The sequence below is a fragment of the Geospiza fortis genome, unplaced genomic scaffold (assembly GCF_000277835.1).
Source record: "Geospiza fortis unplaced genomic scaffold, GeoFor_1.0 scaffold212, whole genome shotgun sequence".
In the NCBI taxonomy this organism is placed as follows: Eukaryota; Metazoa; Chordata; class Aves; order Passeriformes; family Thraupidae; genus Geospiza; species Geospiza fortis.
In genome coordinates, this window is record NW_005054644.1 from 314368 (window position 1) to 341041 (window position 26674).

General features: G+C 38.3%; 1 protein-coding gene across 2 annotated transcripts; it reads right to left on the minus strand.

The window, feature by feature from the left end:
- Positions 1-731: 731 nt before the first annotated feature.
- EGFL6 (EGF like domain multiple 6) lies at positions 732-25573 on the minus strand. Of its 2 annotated transcripts, XM_005430516.2 has the most exons (10): positions 25485-25573; positions 22589-22708; positions 21654-21773; positions 20833-20967; positions 18986-19108; positions 12000-12326; positions 5988-6068; positions 4756-4842; positions 3150-3415; positions 732-1980 (listed from the first exon to the last, which is right to left on the minus strand). In XM_005430516.2, exons 1-10 carry the CDS (start codon positions 25540-25542, stop codon positions 1885-1887), a joined length of 1413 nt encoding a protein of 470 aa, XP_005430573.2. In that variant the 5' UTR covers positions 25543-25573; the 3' UTR covers positions 732-1884. The 2 variants fall into 2 exon arrangements, with proteins under 2 accessions (XP_005430573.2, XP_030920717.1); XM_031064857.1 differs by lacking the exon at positions 5988-6068.
- Positions 25574-26674: the final 1101 nt, after the last annotated feature.

The window sequence follows — 26674 nt, forward strand, 5'->3', positions numbered from 1 at the left end:
ATAAACAGTGAGCAGCCAGCCTGGAAGGGGATATACAGAAATAAGCAAGAGGAAAATGTGTGCACACGTATTTAACTGAACATTGCCTGAACCAGGGCTTTTCCATGGGCTTCTCTGTTCTCTTAGAATCCAGACCATTGGGAACATTCCACAGAGATCACAAGACAGAAATAATGTTCTTATCTTTCACAGCATTGTCATTTGACTTCCTTTCAGAAAAGATGTAACCTGGATTCTGATCCCTCAAATGTGCATGTGTACATTGACATGCACTTGTGAGCATGGACAAGCATGGCAGTGGGTGGCAGCTCCTGCTCTGTGGGAGAAAGTTCTGCTCACCTTCCTGCTCCTGGGGATGATGGATAATCCCCACCCTTTTTGTTGATGTTTAAAGGGTCATGAAGGAACTCACAACAAAGATTATTTTTTTCAGTTGTGTAAGAGGAGACTTAGTATGTGGCCACGAGGTCATACTGTCTCCTGGACAATGAAAATCATTCTTTCTCACCTCTAATGGGGTAAAGTAGGCCTGCAATCCAGCAGGAGCCTTTTGTTCAGTACATAATGTGAAGCTTCTTAAACATTAATAATGGGTCATTCTTTTTGCTCTTGTATTTCTGTGCCAGTTGGTAACATCATCTGTTAATGATGAACATTAAATGTTTATAAACTATAAAGAGATAATTTCTTATCACTGATTTGTGTGACTCAAAGACATTGATGACAATCAAGGTATTTTACATATTTTATTGGTAATGAAAATATTCCTCAAAGACATGAATCCACTTACAACTTTCTTAGCTCCATCAGAAAGGAAATGAAGGTCTTCACTTTCTTCCTAGTTGTTCAATAGATTGAATATTTACCTCATGCCTAATATAAATTATTTGTCAATAGAATTACTTTATTAAAGTTTAGAGCTTGACATGCTTCAAAGATCACTGGGAATTGGTGTAAGCAGCCTGCAGGATCTGTAGGACCCACTGGTCACTACTGCAGCAACTTCTGCATTTCTTTTCCTGTGACACATTTCTGTGTCACAGGAAAAGAAAGATCCTTTCAAACAAACTCGTCCAGACTCAGAGGGGTGACAAAATTTGGGAGGAAGGGTGTGCTACTGCAGGATGCCCAAGATAAGAAGAAAACAAAGCCAGCTCAGCACAGCTCAGCAATAATACAATAGTAAACACTCGAGGCCACCAGGCTGCCCAAGATAAGAAGCCAGCTCAGCACAAGTCAGCAATAGTGGAGTATTAAACACTGAATATATACTAGATAAGTGGAATACATCAGATTAACAACATACAAATAGTGGTCATCATTTCTGCTTGTTGTCCTGACGTTGTGGATTTACCTAGCATTCATCTTTGCACAAGTACGTAAATAAACAAACACCTTGGCTCTGTGTGTGATTGTCTTACTGCACACAGGGTGATGCATACTGATTTTTAGAACAACATACCCACTAAGAAGTTAATTATGTCACCAGAAGTAGTATCATTCTCTTAAACACTGCTTTATGTTCTTTTGGAGTAGATGAAATGAAACAGAAGAGTAATGAATAGCCTCAAGAAGATTTTGAAGAAAAAAAAAGCGTGTAGAATTGTAAAAAAGCTTTACAAATAATACTTCAGAAACCCTGACCTTGAATTATAAAATACAGTAGTATTACACTCAATGCATGTATTAAAATTAGAAGAACTCACAAAAAAGTGTAATCTGCATCTTGCACATCAGTTTTTCTGTTTGCATTGTTGCGTTAGATTCAAGGAACAATTTTATAGGTTTGTTTTGGTTTTTTTTAATTAAAAAAAGAATACAAAAATGCACTACTAATAAAGTGTGAAAAATAGGATTAAATCTGGTATACTTAAATGTCCATTATCAGGTATCTTCTGGGCATGGACCAGAAATTAGTATAACATTGTCCACTCCAATTTCTCCAGTTTTACCCTTCCCACGTTCTGATTCAAAAGTGACCTGTCATAAGAAAAGATATGTATTAAGGGTGAAAATGTAGTTTATTCAACCGTTTAGCAACTCCTAATTAGTTATAATGCTATAAATGAAGAATATTTTATCACAACACAGGACTTAATTACTTGAATCTTTGCCATTTTTAAAGCTTTTGTGCATTATTTGAACTAGATTAAAATCCTCTGCATAGATTTACAATACCAGATGGATTACTTTAATAAGAAGATTTACTTTTATTGTAAAAAAATGCAAATTGAGTGAAATCCTCTTATAATAATGTAGTTTTATCACAGCATGTGATGTTCATGCATTTCATTTATTCAAGACATTACAACTGTTCATTTTTGATCTATTTGGATCCTCAGGTTTTGTGTGCATATTATATATATATTTACACACTCTTGTATGTATTGAGTATAGTATGTATACTAGATATAAAGAAGGGGGTTGTTTTTATGAATAGGATGTCTGGGTTTTTTATTTTATATTCTGATTTTCATTTTTTAAGGGCTTTTCTACATCATTCCAGCTGTGCAAAGGACCTTGAAAAGGGCTTGCATTTCCTTTATGTTCACTGTATTCAATTATACAGTAGAAGCCTTTACCCAGCACTGAAAATGTGCCATCACACAAATGGAAAGCAGGCCTCAGAATTTCGAGGAGAAACTGGCTGAAGTCCTGACTGAGGCAGTTTCTGGCATACATCAGTGTACAGTGTTCCCTGTTGGTACTCCCTGCTCCTGTGGTGATGGGCTCCCTTTGTTTATACATGATGTCTCCTTTTGCTAGAATGGCCTGGTTTAGTGTGGCTTGAGAGCAACCTGGTCTATGAAAGGAAAAAATTTCATTTTTCTAGGCATGTATGTAGGCTTCTGTTGTGTGTGATATTAAGGGCAGATTTTGATTACTTGTGTTAATTTATGATGTGGTGCAGTATTTTCACAAAATGACAGAATTACTGGCATCAGTATTCTAACTGGGGTGATTCAGTTCTGAAATTACAATCAGGTGATAACTTTAATGCCCCCTAAAATGTGGGCTCCTGTTTCCCATTTCAGATAAGCCTTTTGGCTGGTGATGCCTATAAAACATTTAGCGGAACACTTGAGAATTAGGAAATCAAACCAGCATATTGGTTCTGGTAATTGGCTAATAAACTGTGTTATACTTACACTGTTGGTTGTATCAGCCCCCTGAAATATCTCTATTTTTCCAGTTCTCCACTTTTCATCTTTTCCTTTGTTCTCTTCCCAGACAGGAGCAGTTTTTTTGTTTGCCAGGAACACTCGGAGCTTTCCCACTTTCTCACCAGCAAGCCGATAACTGAAAATCAGGCAGTAGCTGCTCTTTGGTTTGAGGTCAGTGAGGAGAAGTTTTAAACGCCCCATATCGTTCTTGTGCCCCACAAAGCCTGGAACTGCCATGTAGTAGCCATCACCTTGTAAAAGGAAAATAATTTTAAAAAAATTATCTTTAATGCGCTTGTGTTATTTATTAGCAATTTGAATATGTTTGCTAAGAAAATAAGGGGAAGCTGAAAGTAGTTTACTTGAATAATTTAAAATCACATTGGAGAAAAGCAGCAGGAAGTGTACTTAGAAAGGAATAAGCTTGTAGGGTTGGAAGTCAGATCAGTTTACAGAGGTGATGAGTTTACATTTCACTGGCAATTACAGTCATTCTTCCTTGCATTATCTTTTGAAGGCAAAACCATCTGTTTTTCAAATGCAAGTCTGAAACATGCTGCTGTGCCTCTGTGGTCAGATTATTTCAGTACTTGAGCTAGCTCAATACTCTCTCCACTGTCCTCTGCATTAATGACAAATTCACAAGGGAACTGACAGCTTATTTACCAAGTTCTGGAAGACCAATGAAGTGACAGACAGTCTTAAAGGAATAAAACATCTGGGGCCATAAATGAAGTCACAATCAGCATATGTAAGTTCAGGGAGACAGGATAAGGCCAGGGTAAGGTTTTCCTGGAAGTGACAGCACAGAGAAGGGATTTAGGGAATTATGTGGAGCAGGAGAAGAAGGATTAGTGAAGAAAGACTAGCATGGAAAGACTCTTAAAGAAGAGGAAGAGAATGTGTGTGTGGGAACTGATGTAAGCAGCCTGCAGGATCTGTAGGATCCACTGGTCACTACTGCAGCAACTTCTGCATTTCTTTTCCTGTGACACATTTCTGTGTCACAGGAAAAGAAAGCACCTTTTTATGTGCACCTACTCAGCAGTCCCATTGCTCTCATGGAGCTGTTTCTCAGGTTTCAGCTGGCTGCCATTGGTACCTCTTCATGTACTAGTTGTTCTTGAATAGGCCCCTTGCCCTTGGCTTATTCTGAGTTTGTCTTGCAGAGTTTGAGATTTCTGAGCAGTTATCCCAGTAATATTTAAGCCCTGTGGGTGACTACATTGCCACATCCATGTAAATGACAGATGTGTGATTAAATGTCCTACCAATCTTGGAGAGACACAACAAGTAGTTAATAAGGTTTCCATTGCCTTGTAGTTTGCAATTCTGAACAGTTATGTTCTAATAATTTTTCTTACATTTTGATTTATTTGCATTGAAATATATTGCTGATTACTATTTTCAATTGGACATTTCAAAGAAACAATATCCACTCCTAGCATCCTCTGCCTCTTTTCTTCTATTATAAAGATAACACACTGATAGAAAAGAAAAATCCTGGATTCTCTTTCCCCTCACCCCCTTTTTTTTTGGAGAGGGTAATCCATCAAATCAAAGCCTATCTAGATGGCAGATATCTGAATACCTCTATCTCGATCAGCAGGATTCCAGTCAAAGTCATCATCAGCATCTTGTTTCCAGTCACAAACCCCTCGACTGAAGCTGCAATCAACTGAAAAAAAAATTGGCAGAGATAATAGGAGCATTTAGGAGCATATCCTAAGTACTGTTAAAACATTTTGCTCTTTATTCATACAGTTATTAATGTACAGATTCTAAAATTATAATCTGAATTCAGATAGTGTTGACCAAGATGCAACTGCAAAAAATCAAAATATTATGTAGTAATTATTTCTTTTGCTCAGTGTCTTTTTACTCACATCTGCACGAGTTTATATGCTGTGACTTCTGTTTACCAATGACCGCAAATCCCCAAGTATAGGTGGAGCTGTTAGTGTTGAACTCGAGCATCAGGAATTGTTTGAGATCTGCCAGCTTTAGAGCTCTCCATTCTCCATTTGTTACACTGCTGTAGTTGCAATCAGCTCAAGTTCCAGTTCTATCCTTTGAGAGAAACTGGCCTCCCATGAGAAGAATCCCTTACATCAGCACCTGATAATCCAACTACATGGAGCTGGGAATAGCCCAGATCAGCTGACCTTTAGAGCCCCCTGAAAAGGGTGTCAGCCAGAGCACACCACGGCCTTCATGACTGTGCAGATGAAAAGCACCACACACACAAAGGGACACTGTGCAATGCAAGCATGACAGATCTGATTAAGAGTAATACATCAGCCTCTGAATTTCCTCAGAAAGAAACATCCTTCTTGTTATTTTAATGTACTTTATCATGAGACAGAGACATCCAGTACATGGCATTTAGAGAGCTTTGTTGTCTAAATCCATCGTTTCTGAGACTGCTGCTTTCTAAATTGGAAAAAAATGTCAACCAGCACATCTGTCTGTTTTGTTTGTTTAAGATTATTGTGTACTATACAACATGTTTTCATTTTATAGACAATAGAAACTACTTTATTTTTTCATGACTATGAAATTATTCAAGTGAAATTCAATTGCAAGTCAAGTTCTAATGTGGGGAAACTTTCTATGCACGGGTTATAAACAGTAAAAGTATACTTGGAAAAGGACACGTTGGAGCTGGTAGCATAGTTTGGCCAGATACTGTCTCTAATGTGTTCATAAAATCTTTGGTTTATGTTAAAGGCTTTTAAACTAGTTCTGACTTGGCTAACACAGGTTGTCACAAAAAGATACAATACACAGGAAAATAAATACTGTATGATAAAAGTAAGCCACCTTCTTGCTCTGGTCTCGACACTGGAATTTTCCTCTGTGCCAGGTGAGGGCCAAAGGCAGCTGCTTCTTTTACCTTGGGAACTAGGGAAAACAACTTGTCAAGTACTGAGTCATCACAGGAACAGAAAATGGAACTTTATTCCTTTATACCAGCTGACATAATTTATTTGAATAAGTCAATATATGCATTTTCCACTCCACCACCAAACGCATATTCCTAACAGCAATTAGATACTCTGAATTTTAAAATTTGCTTAAATTGCTGTTTTCCACAGCACTGAGCCTTCTAACCCATAAGCACTGGAGCTACAGCTCCATTGAATTTCAGATTCACAAGGTCATAAAATGGTGATCTTTCTTCAGAGGCCTGATCTGCTTTCTTGCTATAATGATCAAATGAAACTGAACTCTACCAGACAGCAGAGACAGAGACAGTGACTTGGCAGCAGTTTGCCAACAGCAGCCTCAAAAAATGGATAATGTCAGAGACTTTGTAAAAGTTAGGGCATCAAAGGCCCACAGATCTGCAGTCAGGGCACTGAGAGCGGGTGCTGACTGGAAGAGTTGGTGAAGCAGCACCAATGAATGTTAGGGGTGTTCTCTAAGATATTGGCCTGAAAGAGGTGGTTACTCAAGAAGCATTATTTCTCAGCCTCAGAGACCAAGGGAAATGCTCTCCTGTCTGGTGGGATAGAAGATTCCATATTCTTGTTTATGCTAAGTAATCTCTAGATTACTATAAGTCTTTTAAAATCCCATTATTAAGTTTGTTTTATTTTAAGTGATTAATAGATAAGTGTACTCACTAAAAAAACAATTATAAAATCTCAACTTCTTATGAAGGATATACTTATGTATACCCTGTATAAGTAACTAATTACACACAGATAAATGTACTCACTAAAAAAACAATCATAAGTCTCAACTTCTTTATGCATACCCTGTATAAGTAACTAATTACACATGAGATAAGGGAAGGATCTGCTTTCACTGGTATTCTGTCATTTGCAAACACTTAAGCAGGTGATACCTGTGATATATTCATGACCACCTATGAAAACAGGAGGAGTTTAAAAGTGCCATTTTAGAGGAGTGACGGAGAAGCCTTTGGATTACTGCTTAGAGAATGTATTAGTGGAAAGCCTGAAACAACTGAAGTTCACTTTTCAGCCTCATCCCATGGGCAGCTGTGCTAAGAAAAGCTATGAAAATTACTTTTCCCTACTCAGCATTGCATCCTATATGCATATGCCAAATATTTTAAAAGTCATTATTTTCACATGGATGCACATTTGTTCAGAGGGGAGGCTTTTTCCCCATGAGTTTGACTGAGCTAGGGCTTTCCATTTAAATACTCCAATATGCTCTCACATACTCAGTTTTAAGAATATACTCAGAAGCAACTGCAATCCAGAGCCTCCTAGCACCATAAAGGCTATGCCATCCACTTAACCTTTCTTCTTCTTCAAAACTGTCAGAAATTGCTCTGTGTACACCAGTGACAACACACACTAACAAAGAGGCCCAGAGGCACTTTCAGAAGTGTTGAATTGGAGAAGATTAATGCAATTTTATGAGCTTTCTGATGAATTGCCAGGAGCATGTCATCTCTTGTTGTCCTTGTAGCTTCCCCCTAACCCAGTCCATTGCTTAGATCACCTGGATAATATTCATACTTAAGGCAAGAATTAATATACATCTTTCTCCAAATTAATTTTTGTTTACATATACACATTTAGGAACAGGCACATCCAGATTGGTGTTAAGTTTACTCTCAAGCCATAAACTTGGCCTTCTACTTGGTGAAAGAGGATCAGGCTGTGAAAACCTTTGCCAAAATGAAGACAGCTATTAAAATATGATCAGTTCTGGAAAGAATGGAGTGATTTTACAGAAGACAACAGCTGTCAGAATGATTTATTTGTTAAGTTATTGAATTACACTTTAATTCACTTGAGAGAGATACGTGCAGGTGTAGCCATGTGCTATGAAGCGAAGAACAGCTACGGAGAGAAGAAGAGTCCAGTTTTGTTTCCAAATCTATTTTTGTTTTCAGTCAGGCATTACAATCAAGTTTTGCACTTGCTGAAAGATATCAGCTGCAAATTATAGAAGCTGCAAGCTTCAGCTTACAGAAAGGTTTCAGATAAACCTTACTGCTTGAGAAGTGCCTATATTTTAATCAGATCATCCTCACACACAGCCAGAATCCAAAGATTACTCCCTCATAAGTAATAGGCAGGAGTCATAATTAATCTTTTTAGCTCTTCTGCTACTAACTGGTCTTGTAGAAAGGCGGGTCTCCTTTCACGGTCCCTAAGAACAAGCTGTCACCAACAAAAGCACACATATGTCCCACTCTAGGCACAGCAGAGTCCATCCTTCTTTCTGTACTGCAGATGCCCTCCCATCAATTTATACGCAGCAACAGCTGATATGTAATCTCTACATACAAACCCCTTCATATCATGGTCCCACATGTTCTTAACCACTGATGTCATCAAACCCATTAAAAACAACAAAACCCAGAAAAACAGAGTGTAAAAAAAATCAAGCAGAATAAAAGACATAGTAAATTTCAGATGAGCTTCCTATATATATATGGTATACCACTAGGTTGGACTCACAGGAATATCCCATTTCTCTGCTACCACATCCTGCTCTGAAAGAATTACATTTTCCAAAAATCTGACATGTATAGCTATGAACTAAGCTGTGGTCTGAGCATTAATAGGTCACAGAGTGGTGTAATTACCAGAAAAGAATGAGAGCAAACATCATGATTAACTGAGGGAATTATCTTGTTCAGCATCAAAAGCTGTGAAGCCATAAGGGAAACAGTCCACTTTTGGTATTGCCAAATACTAATCCCTCTTTATCATTCTTGATGCTACCAAAGGAAGTCTCTCTGCATAATAAAATGGCTGGCTACATGATACTACAGGAGCTCTAAGCATGATATGAATTTCATAAACCGATGAAGTACAGGATATAGAATTTATTTGCAGTTGGCAATATCATTCTGAATTACCAATGACAGCCAAAAAGCAATAAAATGTTAGCAACTGTCAGAATTTAGGTAGTGCTTAATTATTTCAGTGGAGCTTGAGTGTAGCATCTCTGCAATCCTTGCTTATATAACCAAGTACTTGGCCCAGCGCTCTGTGTCTTCTTCCATATGCAGAAAGGGCACTTCTCTTGTAATAAAGAGCTTTCCAATACTATGTTTACGCTCATTTTTTGATTGAGTATTTGATAATAATGAATAAATAATTAATGATGAATATTCATATCAATAAACAATTAGTCTATCAATAAATAAATACTCTTATTTATTAAACTGCACCTTTCACAAGAGGACAGGTCCTTCCTTCACAGTGGACAAGGCAAGAATCCCATAGAAAATAGTAATTTGAAGTAATTTCAAACTGTATCATAAGATACAAAAATATAAGAAAAAAATCTAAGTTTTCATTGATGACCTTAATTTTGACATTTCTTACATGTTGTGGGCTTCGCTTTGCTGTCTTTAACTATTGTGTGGGTTTAAAAAAAAAAATTGGTAAATACCAATTCTCACAAAGGTCCACTATTTTGGTAGTTGGGCCTATTTTAATAATTTCCATGTCCATATATTTCCCTTTTTTCCTACAATATTTTCTATGGGTCCCTATGTATTTATCATGTAGTATAACTACTATGATAAAATAATACATCAATTTAAAGAGACTTTTCTATTTTTTCCTAATTAACTACTCTTCCTGGAAGACAAACAATACCAATATTAATAATAAAAAAGGCAGATGCTATGTGAATACTTGAGGGGATTATACGGAGGAATTTAATGTTGTAGTACAGGAATCTGCTGAATAGTAAAGGAATCAGCAAAGAAAGGAAAAAATGTACAAATTTATGAGCTGTAAATTTGAGCTAATGATGTTCTTTGAAGGATCACTCAATATCATTAAAATTGAAAGTGTTTTTAAAGACAAATGTTAAAGCAATTAAGCGCCTGAATCGTGACTGAATTTTTATGATAAAAAGGATCAAGTACAGCACATGGAAATTTAAAAGGAAAGAAAACACACTTAAGCAATGTAGCCTTAAATGAAAATGGCACAATGCTTTAAGTCCTTGAATCACAGTTGGTGTCAAACAAGAAAGCTACAGATAATACAGAGTTCACAAACTTAATGAAACTACATCTTGGGCATGCTGCTATCTCTGCATGAAGCAGCACACCAACTTTCTGCCAGAATCCCCTAGCAAAATAAAAATCTCTCTAACAAATTCAGCATATTAATCTCTGAGATCTATAAGGGAAAATTCTGGCCAGGCCAGATGTGACTGGAACAAAGGCAGTGTAGGCAAAAATACAGATAAACCACAGTGCTTTAATATTTTCAAGCAGTAATATTCATTGTTACTGCTGTCAGCTGTAGTGGTAATTTTTGTAGAAACAAGTAGACTCTGCCTCTCTGCCTAGCCCAGGTATGTAGTGTTCAAATGTCCTGGTTTGGTTGGGAAGGTCCTTGAAAAAGAATCTCCCCAATCATCACAACAACAATATATAATTTGGATTTCCCTATGGACTGAGGACTTTTCCTATGTGGCCTCACTGAAATTGAAATCTAGAAAATTAGTGCATTCCAACTAGTGTAGCACAGAGTACTCAACTGGAAGGTTGCATAATCCCCCTTCACAGTTGCAACAGGTCCCATAGCCCAGTACAGGAGACCAAGTTCTCCTTGCATCACCAGGCAGAGAGAGCAGAGCCCTTTGTCCTAACCAAAATCCAGGGTGACCCTACCCTAGGGGCAGTGTTCCTGGCAATCCTTCCTGACCTGTCCAAGCAGGCTGAAAAAGACACCTGTTGTGAGGTCTGAACTCCATCCATCCATCCATCCATCCATCCATCCATCCATCCATCCATCCATCCATCCATCCATCCACTGTTTCCTCATTTGTCTTGTAATGGGAAGTGCAAAACTTGCCTTTTACTGCAAAGCATCTTCCTAAGCAGTCATCCCAAATCCAAAATGTTGCATGAGGCTTTTTGTCTCCTTTTCCATCTGCTTTTGTTTGACTTTCTATTGCTCCTGTCAGTCTACCTCCACAGCCAGATCCCTTTAATAGCAGTGCTGCCCTTCAATTAATGGGTCATTCTCCCCATTTTGGTATTGTCAGCAAACGTGAAACATGCCATTAGCACTCACTGTTAATATTTGTAGGAAAGGAGGACATTGGTGAGCAAAGTCCTGATTTTCTTCTGTTTATCAGCTCTCTAGCGTAATTTGAGGAAGCAATATTAGTCTATATCCTTAACTTAAACTGAAACAAGCCAATTACCACCGAAAACAAAAAAAAGAAGGCAATTTTAGGCAAATGCCTTTGGCAAGGAAGCTTGTATTCTCCACTGTATTAAGTGAATAATTACATTTTTTCTTGGCCGTCTTACAGAATTACAATATTACAGACCATTTTTTTCCAGAGGACTTTAAAATTATCCTTCCTTTAAAAAATATATACTTATCTCTCCTTCAAGGTTAAATAGCAATAAACTGAATGTTAATTTAATTTTATCATTTTATTATTATAATTTTAATTGCTGTGGGATAGTATTTATTATTTTTCTATACTTTGGAAAGAGCAAGTGTAATGAATGAAATATTGACAGTGTGTGTTCCTCATTGTAATTATTTTTGCCATCTTGAAGAATGTTTGACTGAGACAACTGTACCAAAAACCAGTTATAAAAATAGAATCGCTTGGGTTGGAAGGGACCTTAAAGACCATCTAGTTCCAATGTGCTGTATAATTTCTTGCTGTGTTTTTCAAGATCTTCAAACATATTTTCAAAAGCATTAACTAGAACCCAACCATCCTATGATTCTATGATTCATTTTCTACAAGTAAATTCTGATAATGTGTCTGTAATGTTTTGTGATGATTTTTTAGTGTTTAGACATAATCACATTGAAGCCAGAAATTTCAGAAAACAAACAAACTTACAAAAGACATCCCCTCTAAGGTTTCGCTCATCAATTTGATTTTCAAAATCTTCCTTCTGCTCTTCATCTGACTCTTCAGCCTCCTCTTCTGCAGCAGCTGCAGTTTCTTTCTCCTCCTCACTGTAGCTCCCACCAAGATCAATGCCACCTTCATAGTCCAGCAACTGCAAGTGGGTCTGAGAAGGTGGGGTCACAGCTGCTTCTGGGATTGCATTCTTGATTGTTTTATGCTTTTTCACACTGCTTTTTTGTTCAAGAAGTTTCTTAATCGTGTCCTTAGCTGTTCCAGGGCTTCTTGCAATTTCCTTCACTGACTTTTCAGGGATAACTAGAACCAAGAAGAAAATAGAAAATATTAATCTAAGAATCATTCAGCAATAACGTTTTTAAATGGGACCATGGTGTCCTTTACAAGGTCCAGAGAGCCTCAGAATTAAATTCTCTACTATGAGATGTAAGTTCAGTTCTGCACAGAACCAAACACACAGGCACATGTTCAGCTCTGTACTACTGACGGCTCTGAGTTACAGTGAAAAGACCAAAGCAACCCTCAGTAATTATCTCTTTGGACTCCTGTGTAACATAGGAGTAACACAGGCCATAGAGCCCCTTACTTAAATTATTTTTACACTGGAGCTCGGGCAAAAAAAACCCCAAAAATCCTTCTTCAATTTTTGGACTAAAATTGTCCATGGAGATGTGATCCCCTCCACAACAACTGCAGCCTAATAATAATGAGCATTTCTCTTGGCTGTCTTTTGTAAACTTCTCTGGTCTAATTTTCCTTCCATGGCAGGCTGAAAGCTAGTGAAATGAGGATATTTTGAGAAGACATACATCAAGCTCCTCCGTCATATTTCTTTTAGCTCTTATTTAATTGTAAGGGGTAAACACCAACATTCAGACAAGCATCCAAGAATGCCTATTTGTTACCATCTTGCAATCCCAAGATGGACTAGAACATAAATATAACATTTGCTGAGAATTTACCATTTTATGACACCTCTTGGACAAGAAATACTGTATCTTATAGTTTGGAATAAAGTGGTGTTATTTTAATTGTTTTGGAATTATCCTTTTGGATACTACTATCAAATGTTGTGCACAACCATGTCATAAATGACTGACAGTTTGAGTCTCTAATGTGAACTACCTAGAAAACAATGAAAGCTGAGCTGAGTTCCAGTGTGCTATAAAAAAGCTTTCATAAAGAGAAACTATTTTCATCAGTGGATCAGAATAGTGCTTCCCATCTTTGATTCTCAATCAGTATTGATGCTGCAGTGCTTACAGTCTTTTAGGATTAAAAATGATGGTGGAAGACAGCTATTTTTATTTCCCCCTGCTTCTGCTGTCTAATGATTACATTATCAGGGCAAGAATATATTCCTATTTTGCTCCTCACTATGTATTTATGAAAATTTTATAGTAGTACTTTGAGACAGATGGACTGGATTTGGAACCTTGGATAGTACTATTTTCTCTGTGCCTCTTTTCATGGAGACACAGCAGAAGGAAAAACACTGGTAAATAAAATAGAACTGCACTCTAGGAGGAAAAGAGGAAAGCTCCCCGAATTTATATTCACTTTTGGAAAATACAATCCTATCACTGTGAATTTGTCACATTTTATGTATGGCAAATGCAGCCACATGCTATTTGCTACGTCAGGAAAGAATCAGACTCTTGGTGTGCTCACTGTAGCATTTAGGTGTTTTTGAGATTGCTATTGGAGTAAACAGATGCCAATAAAATGAAAGTCAAACCTGGGGATTTGTTCTTCCTTCTTTTGGATAAAACTTATAGGCTTGCTTGTCACATAGTTGCAGATAAGCTCTTTACTAATACTCCACTAAGTATCCACTGGAGAATAATGTCATGAAGGATGTAAGGTTCCTAGGTCTAAACTCAGAATTCAGCAATAAAAATTAACAGGAAAGCTTAATTCCAAACAAATTTCCTCTTGACTATCAGTAACAAGAAACTTTTAACAGAGAGGCTATGGGGATTTTCAAGGCTACAGGACTGACTGCTCAGCAAACCTGAACATCTGCTTTTAGTTTCTGCTTTGAAGTTTTCCTCATGAAATGCAAAATTCTTACAGTTCAACTTAATAACCTCTGTGGTGTCAGAAAACCAATCTCCTTGTGTGTGCAAAATTTAGCAGAGTGGAAAATCAACTGACAGGAGTGACAAAAATAGGGGGATGAAAAGGTATAAATTCCCATGTGCCTGTAGACTCCAATTTGCTGCTGCACTATGAAAATCTCCATGCTTGTGAAGACAGAGACTCTGGACACTAAGCATATCTTAGGACACTGTACTAGTCTCCTTCCAACTTGCACTCATCTTTAGAGTAGCCAGAGGTGTAGATTTAAGGCTTTTTATATCTAGCCATAAATTGCAGGAGGACTAATGCAATGTAAGGATACACCACCTTAAACTCAGTCTGTTCTTTTGAATCCATGGCTGCCTGAATGAGCAGCTCACCTTCTCTGGTGCTCTGGGGTGCTACACCTGAGGCAGTGATTTTTCAGGACCCTTTGCCTCAAAATATGTAGATAAATGCTGACATGTTTGTCACAAACATTTGTGCACTTATCTGTCTATGTGACTGCAGAGAATTTTGGAAAAAGGGCAAAGAAATGTATTTTTTTTGTATTTTTGAGCATTCCACCTCAATTCAGCTCTTCCTCACCTACCTTTGATCAGGAAGCATGAAGTTTCTGTTTACTACCCTAATATAAAAATATCTCAGTTTTCAAAGGTATTTTCTTTCTTTGAATTAGAGAGAATTAAGGCAAGAAGTAGAGAAAACAAAGGCAAACAGCGGCCGAGGCATAAAAGTAAAACTTTTCTGTCATCAGAAAAACTCACATAAATTATACAAAATTATAAACCTGCAGAAATGGATTGGTGTAGGATGTCTAATGACCAAGTTGTGAAAGTTGAGTTGAAAAAATTACATAAAGAGTAGATGCCAACACATTGACTCTGTGCTGCATTGTGTAAAGGGAAGTTCTCAGGGGATGATACAGGAGAGGCACAGACAAGGGTCTGTTTTCCTTCCACACAGCCTGTGACTGCAGCTGCTGCTGGCCCTGACCCTCCCGGGGATGCAGTAGGAGGCAGCTTGCTCTGCGCTCCAGCAGGCACCCCACTGCTTCCACATCACAGAGCATTTAAAAACTTGGTGAGAGACAACCCTGGGAGACTGGCTTATAAATCCTTTCATAGCTCCCTTTATAGCTTCTCTATATAAGAGTTGAAGAAGTGCTGAGGGAGACAGACAACAATCTACCACGTGTAGGTGGAGTCTGTAGATGTAAGTAAAGATTAGATCAGTGTGACATACTTCCAGAAATCATTCTAAAAGTTATCAACCTCTTTTAGATATTCTTAAGCATGTCTGAAAGGTTTCACAGATAGGTAAAAAGACAGATTCTGGGCTATTATTTTCTTCTAAGCACCATGGAACATTATCTACCGATATGTGATGCTACCCTATTTAATTTCTAAAATTTGTGCTGTCTTATTTAGGGAAGGATACTTCGAGAAATCAGGGCAAGTTTGTTACACTGGACTGTGCTTCCTACATGACTACACCAGCCAGCAAGGCATCTAGTAGGAAATGTGTGGTGACAAAAGCCCAAGTGTTACTCACTGAAGAGTGACAGCAGTATTTGACTCCATACTGAATTAAATTTTAAGAATATCACCAGCAAAATGACAATCATAGAAGCTTTGAAACTTTATTATGTCAAACCAACCTTTCTCAGGATTGGCAAGTATATAACAAGAAAGCAAAATTATATATAGGGTCTAAGAGTTACCCTATCAGCAAAAAATGAATGAGTCATACAAGAGGCAGAGAGAGAGCCAACATGAATTTTTATTGACACTTAGATACCCAGCAAAGCATAATGAAGAAAAGTAACCTCTGCCTCTAGCTGGGCAATAACAGGAGTGTCATTGTTGAGCTCATTAGAGTGATACCTGTAGACTTAAAGATAGTAATCCTTTTTCCTGTTATTTTGTAGGACCAAAAAAAAAGAAGAATCAAAAATAGGTTATTTTTTTCCCCCAGGAACTTTAATTGCTTATGGAACCTTGTGAGACTATTCTTAAATAAAAGCTGAATACACATAAAAGCATGTGGCAGGGGAAATGTGGGTTTTCAATGCACAATGGGAAATCAGGAAACACATGAACGTGAGAACAGCAACAGATTGCAGCAAGATAGGGGCCAGATGTGGAAATGACTAGGACCCTTTTAGGGATTGTTCAAATTGATCCATCTCTATGGATTCTCAAACGTGCTACAGACAGTTTAGAAATGGTCTCCAATGTTTCATACGTATAAGAATGGTGCCTTAATAATCACAGGTCATATCCATACCAGCAGCAGCCTGACATTTCAGCAGTTTCTCCAAGTCAGTGTATTGACACACAAATTGAATGAAAGAATTTCCTCCACCTCCTTTGCAAAGGTGAATTATATACTATGTCACTTATTAGGTTATTTGATAGCATGAGATGTAGCCACAGGAATTTCATTATAAGCAATGTGCTTTATTGCTCTCCTTTCATAATCCAAAAATTAAGTTATACATTAAAACAGTTTTCATTTTTTGAAAAAAGCAAATACTGCTTCCATGGTAGCCAGGTTTTTTTAATACTAGAGACAATTGGTGTTAAAAACTAATGCTTCCCTGTGAAAACAGGATTCCATCTCTGTGGGTATAATTATGTGGAGTACTGAAGGCTTATTTAAGGGGGTTTTTGTTCAGCTGCAGCAGAAGCCCTGCTGGGAACTGGAATGGGCCACAGGAACTGTAGCCATTGTCACCAAAAGAAGTGTGAAGCCACAGCCTTCAGCTCCTAAATGCCCAAGATGGCGTCCTCATCCCATTAAACCCCATAGCAAGTTTTCTTGTGGCTGCAGCAAAGGCAAAGCTATTCTACAATTGCCATATGACATGGAGAACACGGTGTTTCACTGTTGGCTGGTACATCCAATTGTTTGTGTCACTGTTTGAAAAAACCATTTTCCCCAGTAGCAAGACACATCCTGCCCCCATGACTTACACTGGTCAGATGTTCTTGAGGATTGCAGTAAAAGTCAATTATTGAAACATTCAGAGCTAAAAGAATCTCCTCCACTTCCCTTTAAAAGAGAAGGTATATGTGGGAGAATTACCACCAGAGAAACCAGTCTGTATTTAGCATCTCTCCATTTCAGGGTTCATCTACTGCTGATTGTATTTTAATTTTCCTCTACTGTTGTTTACCACTTTCTAGCTGCACTCTCAACTTTTGACCTGCCTGTGGCTCTGATTGCTCTCATTACTGTATGTTATTCTTCTATCCTCTCTTGTAATAAATCTCTTTTCCATTTAGTGTGTTCTATTCACTTTATGAATCATGGATCCTTCCTCTGCTAAACAACAAATGGATTTCAATAATTGGAAATATGACAGGAGGAAGGAGGCAGAGGGCAAAGTATGTAAGAAAAACACCTGTGAGAAGATAGGAATCATCGGAATTCAGAACTGATATTTTACAGGGCTAGACCTCAAAAAAAGTCTCTCCATAAGTGAAAAAAATTTGTTATTTATATTTCAGCTATCATTCTTCTTGAATTGTTTTTGCTTGACGAGAAAGTATTTTATATGTAGAATTAGTCAAAAAGAACATTTCCTGGGAATTTTAACCTTCTCATTAAAAAAAAGGCAAATAAATGAAAAAAAAACCACCAAAACCAACAGATTATTTTTCTCAGACATGTATTTGTTTAACATTTCACCTGTAGTACATTTTGTTTTTACAAAACCATACCAAGATGTGTCATGTCAGTTTACTTTGGTGTCTAGTCAAATGCATCCTTCCATTTCAATGAGCTGCAGTGACATATCACAAGACATGTGGTCTAGCAAGGAACCTGGCACATAAATTGAATTTGAGTAGAAAGCTCTAAACAGGTCTGCTGTGGTAATCTATGTCCCTATCAAACCATTCAGTAACAGTGAGATTTTTGTGTATTTTTGCATGTCAAAAGTCAACATTTCTATACTGCAAGTTGAATTTAACAAAATGGTGCTCCCCTGAGCAGGGCCAGGAGTTGGACTCATGGGTCCCTTGTAATTCAAAATATTCTGTGAAAATATTAATTTATCAATGTGTATTGTAAGTTTCAATTGCTACCATAATGGGAGTAGGAACATGAACAAGAGAGGGGCTCAGAGAACATCTGTGACCATGAAGTATAATCATAAGACATAGCTGATCAAGCATTATTTGAAAAGATTTATATATTATGTAGACTTCATATGCTACAGACAAAAACTTTTTAAATATTTGAGCAGAGGTCAAGTGTCATCTTGAAGAAAACATCTTTAATGATGTTGCAGGAAAAACATCTGCCAGAATTAATAAAGGTATAAATTAAAAGGTTAATTTTAAATATAAAGACAAGGACTGCCTTTCTTTCTTTTTTCTTGAAGGGTCATATTCAGTTAAAGTGGGAAATGACATCTTTATAGGATGTCTTCCATATTCAATAGACAAACAAAGTGAACACAATTTAACAGAGAAGTCATAGCTTTTCTCCCTTTTCTCATTTTTGTTAAGTTAGCCTTCTGGGAGAGACTGTACATCCCTCCAAGAAGCTAACCTTGGGAATTCATTGAGAAATCACAGTACATTTTTTTATTTTATCTGTTTCTTCAAGACAAATTCATTTCTCTGTTCTACTTGCAATTCCTAGAGATAAGACTTGAAGACTTACAGGCAAAATTAATTTGAACAAGGGATACTTGTATTGACTATGCTATGAGTCATGCAGTTAATATATTATTTTGTGGAGAGGTCTTGCTTTGCTGGTATTGCAGCACTGTTCAGCATGACTTTTCTGAGAACATGCCTTCTAATGATCAGTTATTGGAGAAAACCAACACAGCACTATTCCTGCCATCCAGAGGTACTCACCAGCACAATTAAATCCACTTCCTCGGTAGCCCTGTTTGCATTTGCACTGGAAGGATCCTTGGGTGTTGAGGCACTCTGCATGGAGGTTGCACCTGTGTGTATTTGTCACACATTCATTTACATCTGGGGGAAGATATAAATGCCTCAGTGAAAATTGTGTTGAACCCCAAGGCTCCTGACAGCCTGTTGGTGCCACCCATCTCATCCAGGTTCTGTGAGCACTGATGTTAGACCAAGCCAGTGCAGAGACCATCAGAGGCAGAAGGATCCACACTAGGACAGAATGCTTGGGGTCAGCTCCAAACACACAGATGCTGGCATAGGCATCCATGGAAAATGTTCATCCCAGTAAAGACAAGGTGAATACAGTGATTTCCTGACTGAGGGCAGGATTCAAACTGCAGGTTGCACACGCTCTTCTATTAATAAAATGCACAAAGCCCCAAGAGAATGGGTGACAACATTTTTTAAAAGAGAGCTCACCAAAACATTCTCATTCTTTCATTCACTGTAGAAAGAATGCAATGGAAAGTAACCCTGAGCGTGCCAAGATGTCAAGATCTTTAAACTACCTCTCACACTCCAGCATATATATGATGCTGCATGAAAAAAGGTTAAAATAAGGAAAATTCAGTAGAAAATACTACATTCAACTCACAGCAAAATGTACAAGCACCAAGAGTATTTAATTTTGCTCCATTACAAAGATGTTTCTGATTTATCCCACATGAGGGAATCATGTTGGTGCACAAATGTTTGCACCACTCACATTTTATCCAGATTGCATCTTTTTTAGCAGCTGACAGGTCCTCTCATAATGTAAGTCAGCAAACAAACAAGTAGCAGGAAGACTGACTCAAAAGTCTGGTGTGTCTGAAAGTGAGATTTAGGTTTGCAAATAAAATCCTCACTACTGAGACTGTTCCAATTTTTGTCCCGTGCACATGTATGAGAAAAGATTTCTTCCACTTGAAGTCTCTCAGGGTTTGCAGACATGAAATGCAAGCCTAAGTCTCCAAACCTCCCTTATGATCTTCCTCCCACTCCTCACTTCCAATATCAATTAAATATAAACAAATCCCATTAATTCTCTTTTTTATCCACGTGTAGTAGTTCCAACACTTTCAGGCCCTTGTGTAGTCAACAGCTGGAACAATACTCCTGCAGCACCTGCTGCAGTAACTTATATTTTGCTATTCTTCCAGCATTCAGTCAATGGAATGAAACAGGAGTTAAGCGTGTTTTGACATTTGTTTTAACACCTGAGCATGTCAAGATAACTTTTTGCCTGTATTTATTTTTGTTAGGGAGAAACTTGGTCATGCAACAGAAACCTGAAAAGTAATTGAAACCTACTATAGTCATTCTTTTTTCCCCCTCACGTTCTGTCCAAACCATCCAAATAACTGCTTTTACAGTCATGAAGGCACTTCACATTCATCAATAATGACATGAAAAAAGGAAAAAATATATAGTGGGATTGCTTATTCATCACATTTTGAAACCAAGACAACAAAAAACCAGTTCTTTAACTAAACCTTTACCAGAAGTAGCATTTCTTTTAGTCAACAGTTGCCAACTTAGAACAAGCTCTTTGCACACCTTGACTTGGCACAGTGAGACAATTTAAATTGCAAGTGCCAGTGATTTGGTTTTCATAAGGCTACAGAAAAAAAAACCAGAGAAAAATTCAAAGTCCCATCAAGAATATTCTTAGTGTGACATCTTCTACCCACTTCTGAGGCAGCATCCCCAGGACAGGACAAGGTGCTGGGGCAACCACAGGGAAGATGTGCTCTGTGGGAATGAGAAGCACGAAGAAGGAACATGCATGGGCTGGCTCCTACCTGCGCAGCTGTAGCGGCCACCAGTGTATTTCAGCTCATATCCCTGCTGGCACTTGCAGTAGAAGCTCCCAAATGTGTTGACACATCTGCGGTTGTATGAGCAGACAGCTTTGCCAGTGGAGCATTCATCAATGTCTACAGCAGGAGAAGGGATGCTGGTCAGACCCATGAGAAGGTAAAATAGGAAAAAACTCACTGGGATTTGCATGGGAGTGATTTGTTCTTGGTTGTCACAAATAAACTTAATAAACAAATCTCATGATTTCCCACTTGGTGATGGCTTTTGCATGTGTTCTTATGAGTGAAGCAGCAAAATGTGAACTAACTTTATGGAAGAACACAGTACCAAGTATTATAAGCAATGCTTTCTTCATCACAGGAAACTCATAGGTAATATTGAGGCTTCTGGAGAAAAATTGAGAAGTTTGTATTGTGGGTCATCACAATAAAAGAAAGCCCCATCCAAACAAAATGCCCAAATCCTATAATAAATTATGTCAGCAGGGCTGCTTCCTGCAGGTAAAGCACAGTAATTAATGGCTTCATACCAATAGGGAGAAACCAAATCTGTTGATGACTCTAAATCATGTCAAAACATTGAATTATTTACTGGGGATGAGAGTTATCCAAAGAATTACATGGCCAGTAGTTAAAGAAAAATTATTTTTTTAAAAAATATTAAAATTTTACATCACACTGAGAGTAACAAGAAGCGTTATTTAAGCCAGCGAGGAGGGTTAACTACTTCCTAACCTTTCCCCAGAATCTTATGGCTTCAGGGATCCTGCAGAAAAGAAGCTGAGTGAGCTCTCTAACCATACCAATGCATGTCCTTCCATTTGGTCCCAGCTGAAGGCCACCTGATGGGCAGAGACACTGCACCTGTCCTTTGACTTCTTCACATCCATACTGGCAATTCACCATGTCACATGTCCTAGAACCTGGAAACAGTATTTAAAATAACAAGAAGAGCAAAATCCTAGGCAGGAATCACACAATTTTAAGTTAGATATGGATAAACACAGAAATTAATCAGGACAACAAAAATCCATTCATTATAAAGAAAGCTGTTTATGAATTAACATATAAAATTTGAGGAGTCCATGAGATATTTTCTACAAACAAAACTCTGTCACCAAAAAACTAGAAGCTTCCCCAGGTCTGAAAAATCAGGTTGGCTAAAAAAAGCTGAATGCTTTCCATTTCATGCTGGCTTAAAGACAAAATAGGTAGAAATACCTATTTTTATACGTTTAGATAAGCCTTAGGTCATACTGCAAATGTTTGCAAGAACAATTTTCACCAACTGTCAAAAGCATATTAACACAGATAAAATAAATCAGTGGTGGAGCACAGAAAGGTAAAGCAAGGCATAATGGTATGAAATTCAGTAAAAAGTTGTCTGTATTGGTGCTTTGCTTGAATACATTTGGTCATCCTTATTCAACAGATGACCTGGCAGGATTGTACACTGAGATTGTACTAGCTGTTCTTCATCTGAAGCAGCACTATCAAAGACTTTTACTTCTGTCAGGACCAAAACACCTCTGAAGACCAAAATATAAGTATGACCCAGTTTACTTCACCCAGGAGCTAACAAATAGGAAGTCTCTTTCAGCTGTGACAGTACCAGACAGCAAGGGCAAAGACCCTATCCTGAATAAACTAAATCAGTTCATCCCAAGAAGAAAATCTGCTGGGATTAGATGTGATTGGATGATCTTGGTGTGCCTGTTCCATCAGCTCTGGTACTTACTTGCACATGTGCCATCTGGCATGAGCATGTACCCGTTGAGACAATAGCACTTGTAGCTGCCGTGTGTGTTCATACATCTGTGCTCACAGGGACGTGGCTTCAGTCCACACTCATTCACATCTGCAGGAGTCATTGGAACTGAGTGAGTGCTGGGCTTTTATACATACATTCATGCATATAGGTGGATAATATTGCCTAGTGTGTGGAGTTCCCCAGAGTGAATTTGTCTGGATGGAAAATAAGCCAGCCCCTTGCAAGATGAGAGTTGAGGAGACCATCTGGCTGAAAGACTGCTAGTAAAACCAACACACACAGACCTCTGCACTTGAAAAATTAATGCAAACTCTGGCCACGTCTGGCAGCTTGTTAGGAAGAAGTGGAGGGGTGGAGAGAATTGTAGCTAATCTTTTCTGTGAGTTTTTTAATGGATTTTTTCTGGTTCTAGCCCTTCAGTTGACCTCTGTATTAGAAAAGCAAAAACATGAGACTAAGAACAGCAAAACAGTTTGAGATAATGTGAAACAAAGGTTTTTACTCTATTTTTTCTGAGCTACACACTGGCACTGAGGTTATCAGTAGCAGAAATGAAATACAATTTATAATAATAATTATGTGACTTTAAAAGGATCTCAAAAATATCAAAATCCTGAGAATCAGACATCCTAAATCCTTCTTAAAATCCAGGATTTAAAGGCTTTTTGGAAACGAAATAAATTCAAATTCCCAACACCTATTCTTCACAGAGAGAAAATGAGAATTCTAAAACATTTATTTGTGTGGTATAGGCAGAGCAGTACTGATAATGATATTTGGCCTATGACAAGGGGACAACATCTGTGTTTTTTACTTCCATGACCTGACACCTCTACCTCTTGTAGTGATTAGTAAATAGATGGAACTCACTTACAGAATGCACCAGCATATGCAGCCCATTTAATATGTGTTTAACAGCACATATGACCGATAACATAATTTCAGTAAAGATGCAGCTCTCCAGGCAAGCACTGAGCTTGTGCAACTCCACTTCCAATGGGAGAAGCATTTGTTCTTGTGTCACACCCTGCAGACCACAGGAACAAAACCTCCAGGCCATTCAAAGCATAAATTTTGTGGAGGTGCACAAGGGTTTGTTACAGCTCAGTCCCGGGAAGAGAGAAGGTTGCATTATTTTATTCCCACAGGGTCTGTTTGAAAAATGACAACTTGTCTGCTTGCAAATCACACTGGATTTTTGTGCTACTGTGACTCCACTAAATAACTAAAACTCTCTTAACAAAGAAACTAGAGAGCACACTAGAGAACAAAAGTTATTCCACTTAGACCATACATTTTCAAAAGTGCTTATCTGTACCTATCTCTCACAATGCACAGAGAGCATACACAGCTCTAAAAAAGAACCTATGGAGATAAGGCTAATTTAGCTCAGACTTGGTGGCAGACTAATACAGTCCCCTTATCTCTGTTATTTTAGTTAGCTCATGTTGAGCTTGCTCAGCAGGACATTCTGCTATAAGGACAGACCAAGGCTACATCTGCCAGTAAATTAGAAGTGGGTATTAGCACTCCTGGCTGATGGAACATGACCACCTATACAGCTATACTGTTGAAACAAACAGCTCTTGGACACCTCTGGCCTGTGCCAGCCACCACCCCACTGAGAAAATCCTGCCTCTGCTTCAGAAGGTAGAAAAGCCCAGGAGCTAAGAGCGAGTCTGTGCAGTGCTTCCTCCAAGCCTCAGTCTCAGAAGCTGCTGAAGGGCACAGAACTCATCAGGTTGCCTGTGGAGAGCATGTCAAATGCACATGGAATTACTGCACAGAAAGCACCCAAAAGCTGAGGGCTTCTCTGTTGCCTTTTAGCAAAATTTAAGATGCCAAATAATTTTTGAGGTTAAACTTCTGCGTTTAGAGGCTGAAGTTGTAAGTGGCACTTATATTTCTGTTACACCTAACCACAGCTGATGTTTCCCTTTCCCCTCTAGTCGTACAGAGGATTTAACTTCTCTCCCTGTGAGAAGCAGCAAAGTATGGATTTTTCCAAAATACTTCATAGCACATCTTTAGGGCATATTGTTTGAAAGATACTGTGTAATAAATGGGCTGTTTTGACTATAAAAATGTGTGTTTAGCATGTCAATGCAATATTTTCAAGCAAAGTCTGCAGGAGCTCAGGAAGGTAGCAAGGACAGACCTAGTCATTTGTGTGGCCCTTATGTCATGTTTCCATCATAGCACCTACAGTTTGCTCATTTGCCTCTCCATGCATAGTGTCCTGCTCCTTTCATCTGATACAACACAGGGCTCTCATATTTTGGAACAGGAAAAAAACCCTGAGTTCTTACCAATGTGTTAACTGAAATATTTCTATGTTGAAGTCCAAACTTATGGGGGGGAAATGGTGCTTTTAAAATTTCTGAAAATGTAATTCTAAGAACTCCCAATGGTGGTTCTCAGAAATACCACCAGCACATACGAGCAGCCCAGGCAGATTGATAAGTTACATGTCTACCATATAATTGCAAGTCTTTCTGACTAGAAGATTAACTTAAAAAGAAACTGCTAGTTAAAAAAATAACATGGGGTCTGGAATTGGCTTCCATCTCTTCTGATATCTTCCTATATAATCTCTCCATGCCTTAATCCTCTGACTATAAACATGAGTTTGCCCTTGTCATCAGCCCATAGGAGATATACAATATAGGTTCAAACTTTTGTCTGCTGAAGGAGGCTTACAGCTTGCCTGGGATGCTGGAGATGCAAAAGCCTTACATTCTTAAATTCTTCTACATAAACAAGAAAGCATCCTGGTTTACTGCTTTGGAAGATTACAAGAACCATAGTAGAGGATAAGGAAACAGAAAACCAACAGTCTCCTTTCTGGAGCACATGCACAAACCTTGATTACAGGTTTTCCCTGTAAATCCAGGGAAACATTTGCATTTGTTTGGTCCCATGCACTCGCCATACTTGCAACCATGTCCACAGGTAGCTGGTGGAGTCAGGCAGAGAAAAGAGAGAGAAAAATAAAAAGTTAGAAATATTCTATTTGAGAACTTTTGCTCTGCTTAATTGCCTAAAAGGTTTTGCACAAGTTCAGCATCTTCCACACCTCTCCCTCTAGTGTGAGCACAGTAACACTATTAACACTTTATTTGGGCTTCAGAATAGTGGCACTAACATTAATTACAAGAATTTGGTTTTTTCCAGGTTTCTAAAGACAAAAGGTCTCTCCCTTTTTTTTTTCCCTGCAATGGTTACAAGCCTCATAAAGTTTTGTACTCTTGTCTTTTTCCTTTCTTTAGGAAGGCTGTGTGAGAAGCAGCTGGCCAGCAGCTTGAATTGCTATGCTTGGCATCTGGAGCAGGAAAGAGGCAACAGCACTCTCCTAGAGCCAAAGGAGACACATAATCCTAGAGCAGTTTTCAGTCTTGGATCTCCTCAGTTACAGCTGAGGAACGTGTCTATCCCGTGGGGAACATCCAGAGCACATCTGTCATCAGGCAACTGTCCTTAGCACACATCCCAGGGAGTATATTGGCATCATGTTTTCAATAATTGGAGAGGGCTACATTTAACCTGGATGCATTAAAAAGCAACTCTAAGTGCTCTGGATCGTCAATCAGAAATTAAATGCTGACTTTTATAAGCCTTAAGGCTCCTGAAATCACTTTAATTGTCAGCATGGGGGTTATTCAGGAAGAGCAAACCAAACAAGCATTTATATCAGGACTGCCTCTGAGGAAACAGTGAAAGAGCGTGCACCAGGGTGTGAATCTCGATTCCTTATGTAGTTAAGCTGATCTGCAAACTATAGGAAAGTTTAGTTGCTATATAGTAAAATGAATATTAAAATTAATTTTTCTGAATTCAAGTATCTTCCCTCCATTAACAGATACATTCAGATGTACTGAAGGTACTAACTCTGCAGACTGAGGCATTTTTCAAGACTTCTTCCAGCCTTGAATGCAGTGTGACACACTGCAAGACCAGCTTGCTCCCCTGGGATCCAAACCATCCCTGCTTGGGATGTTCTCCCATGGGATGGACACATTTCTCTTCTGTAACTGAGGGGATGCCAGACTGCAA

Coding starts and splice junctions, on each gene's coding strand:
- EGFL6 (XM_005430516.2), bottom strand. CDS start 25,542: ATGGGACCAAACAAATGCAAATGTTTCCCTGGATTTACAGGGAAAACC. Junction 21,774..22,588: donor GCCAGATGGCACATGTGCAA/GTAAGTACCAGA, acceptor TACTGTTTCCAG/GTTCTAGGACATGTGACATG. Junction 20,968..21,653: donor AAATGGAAGGACATGCATTG/GTATGGTTAGAG, acceptor CTCCTGCTGTAG/ACATTGATGAATGCTCCACT.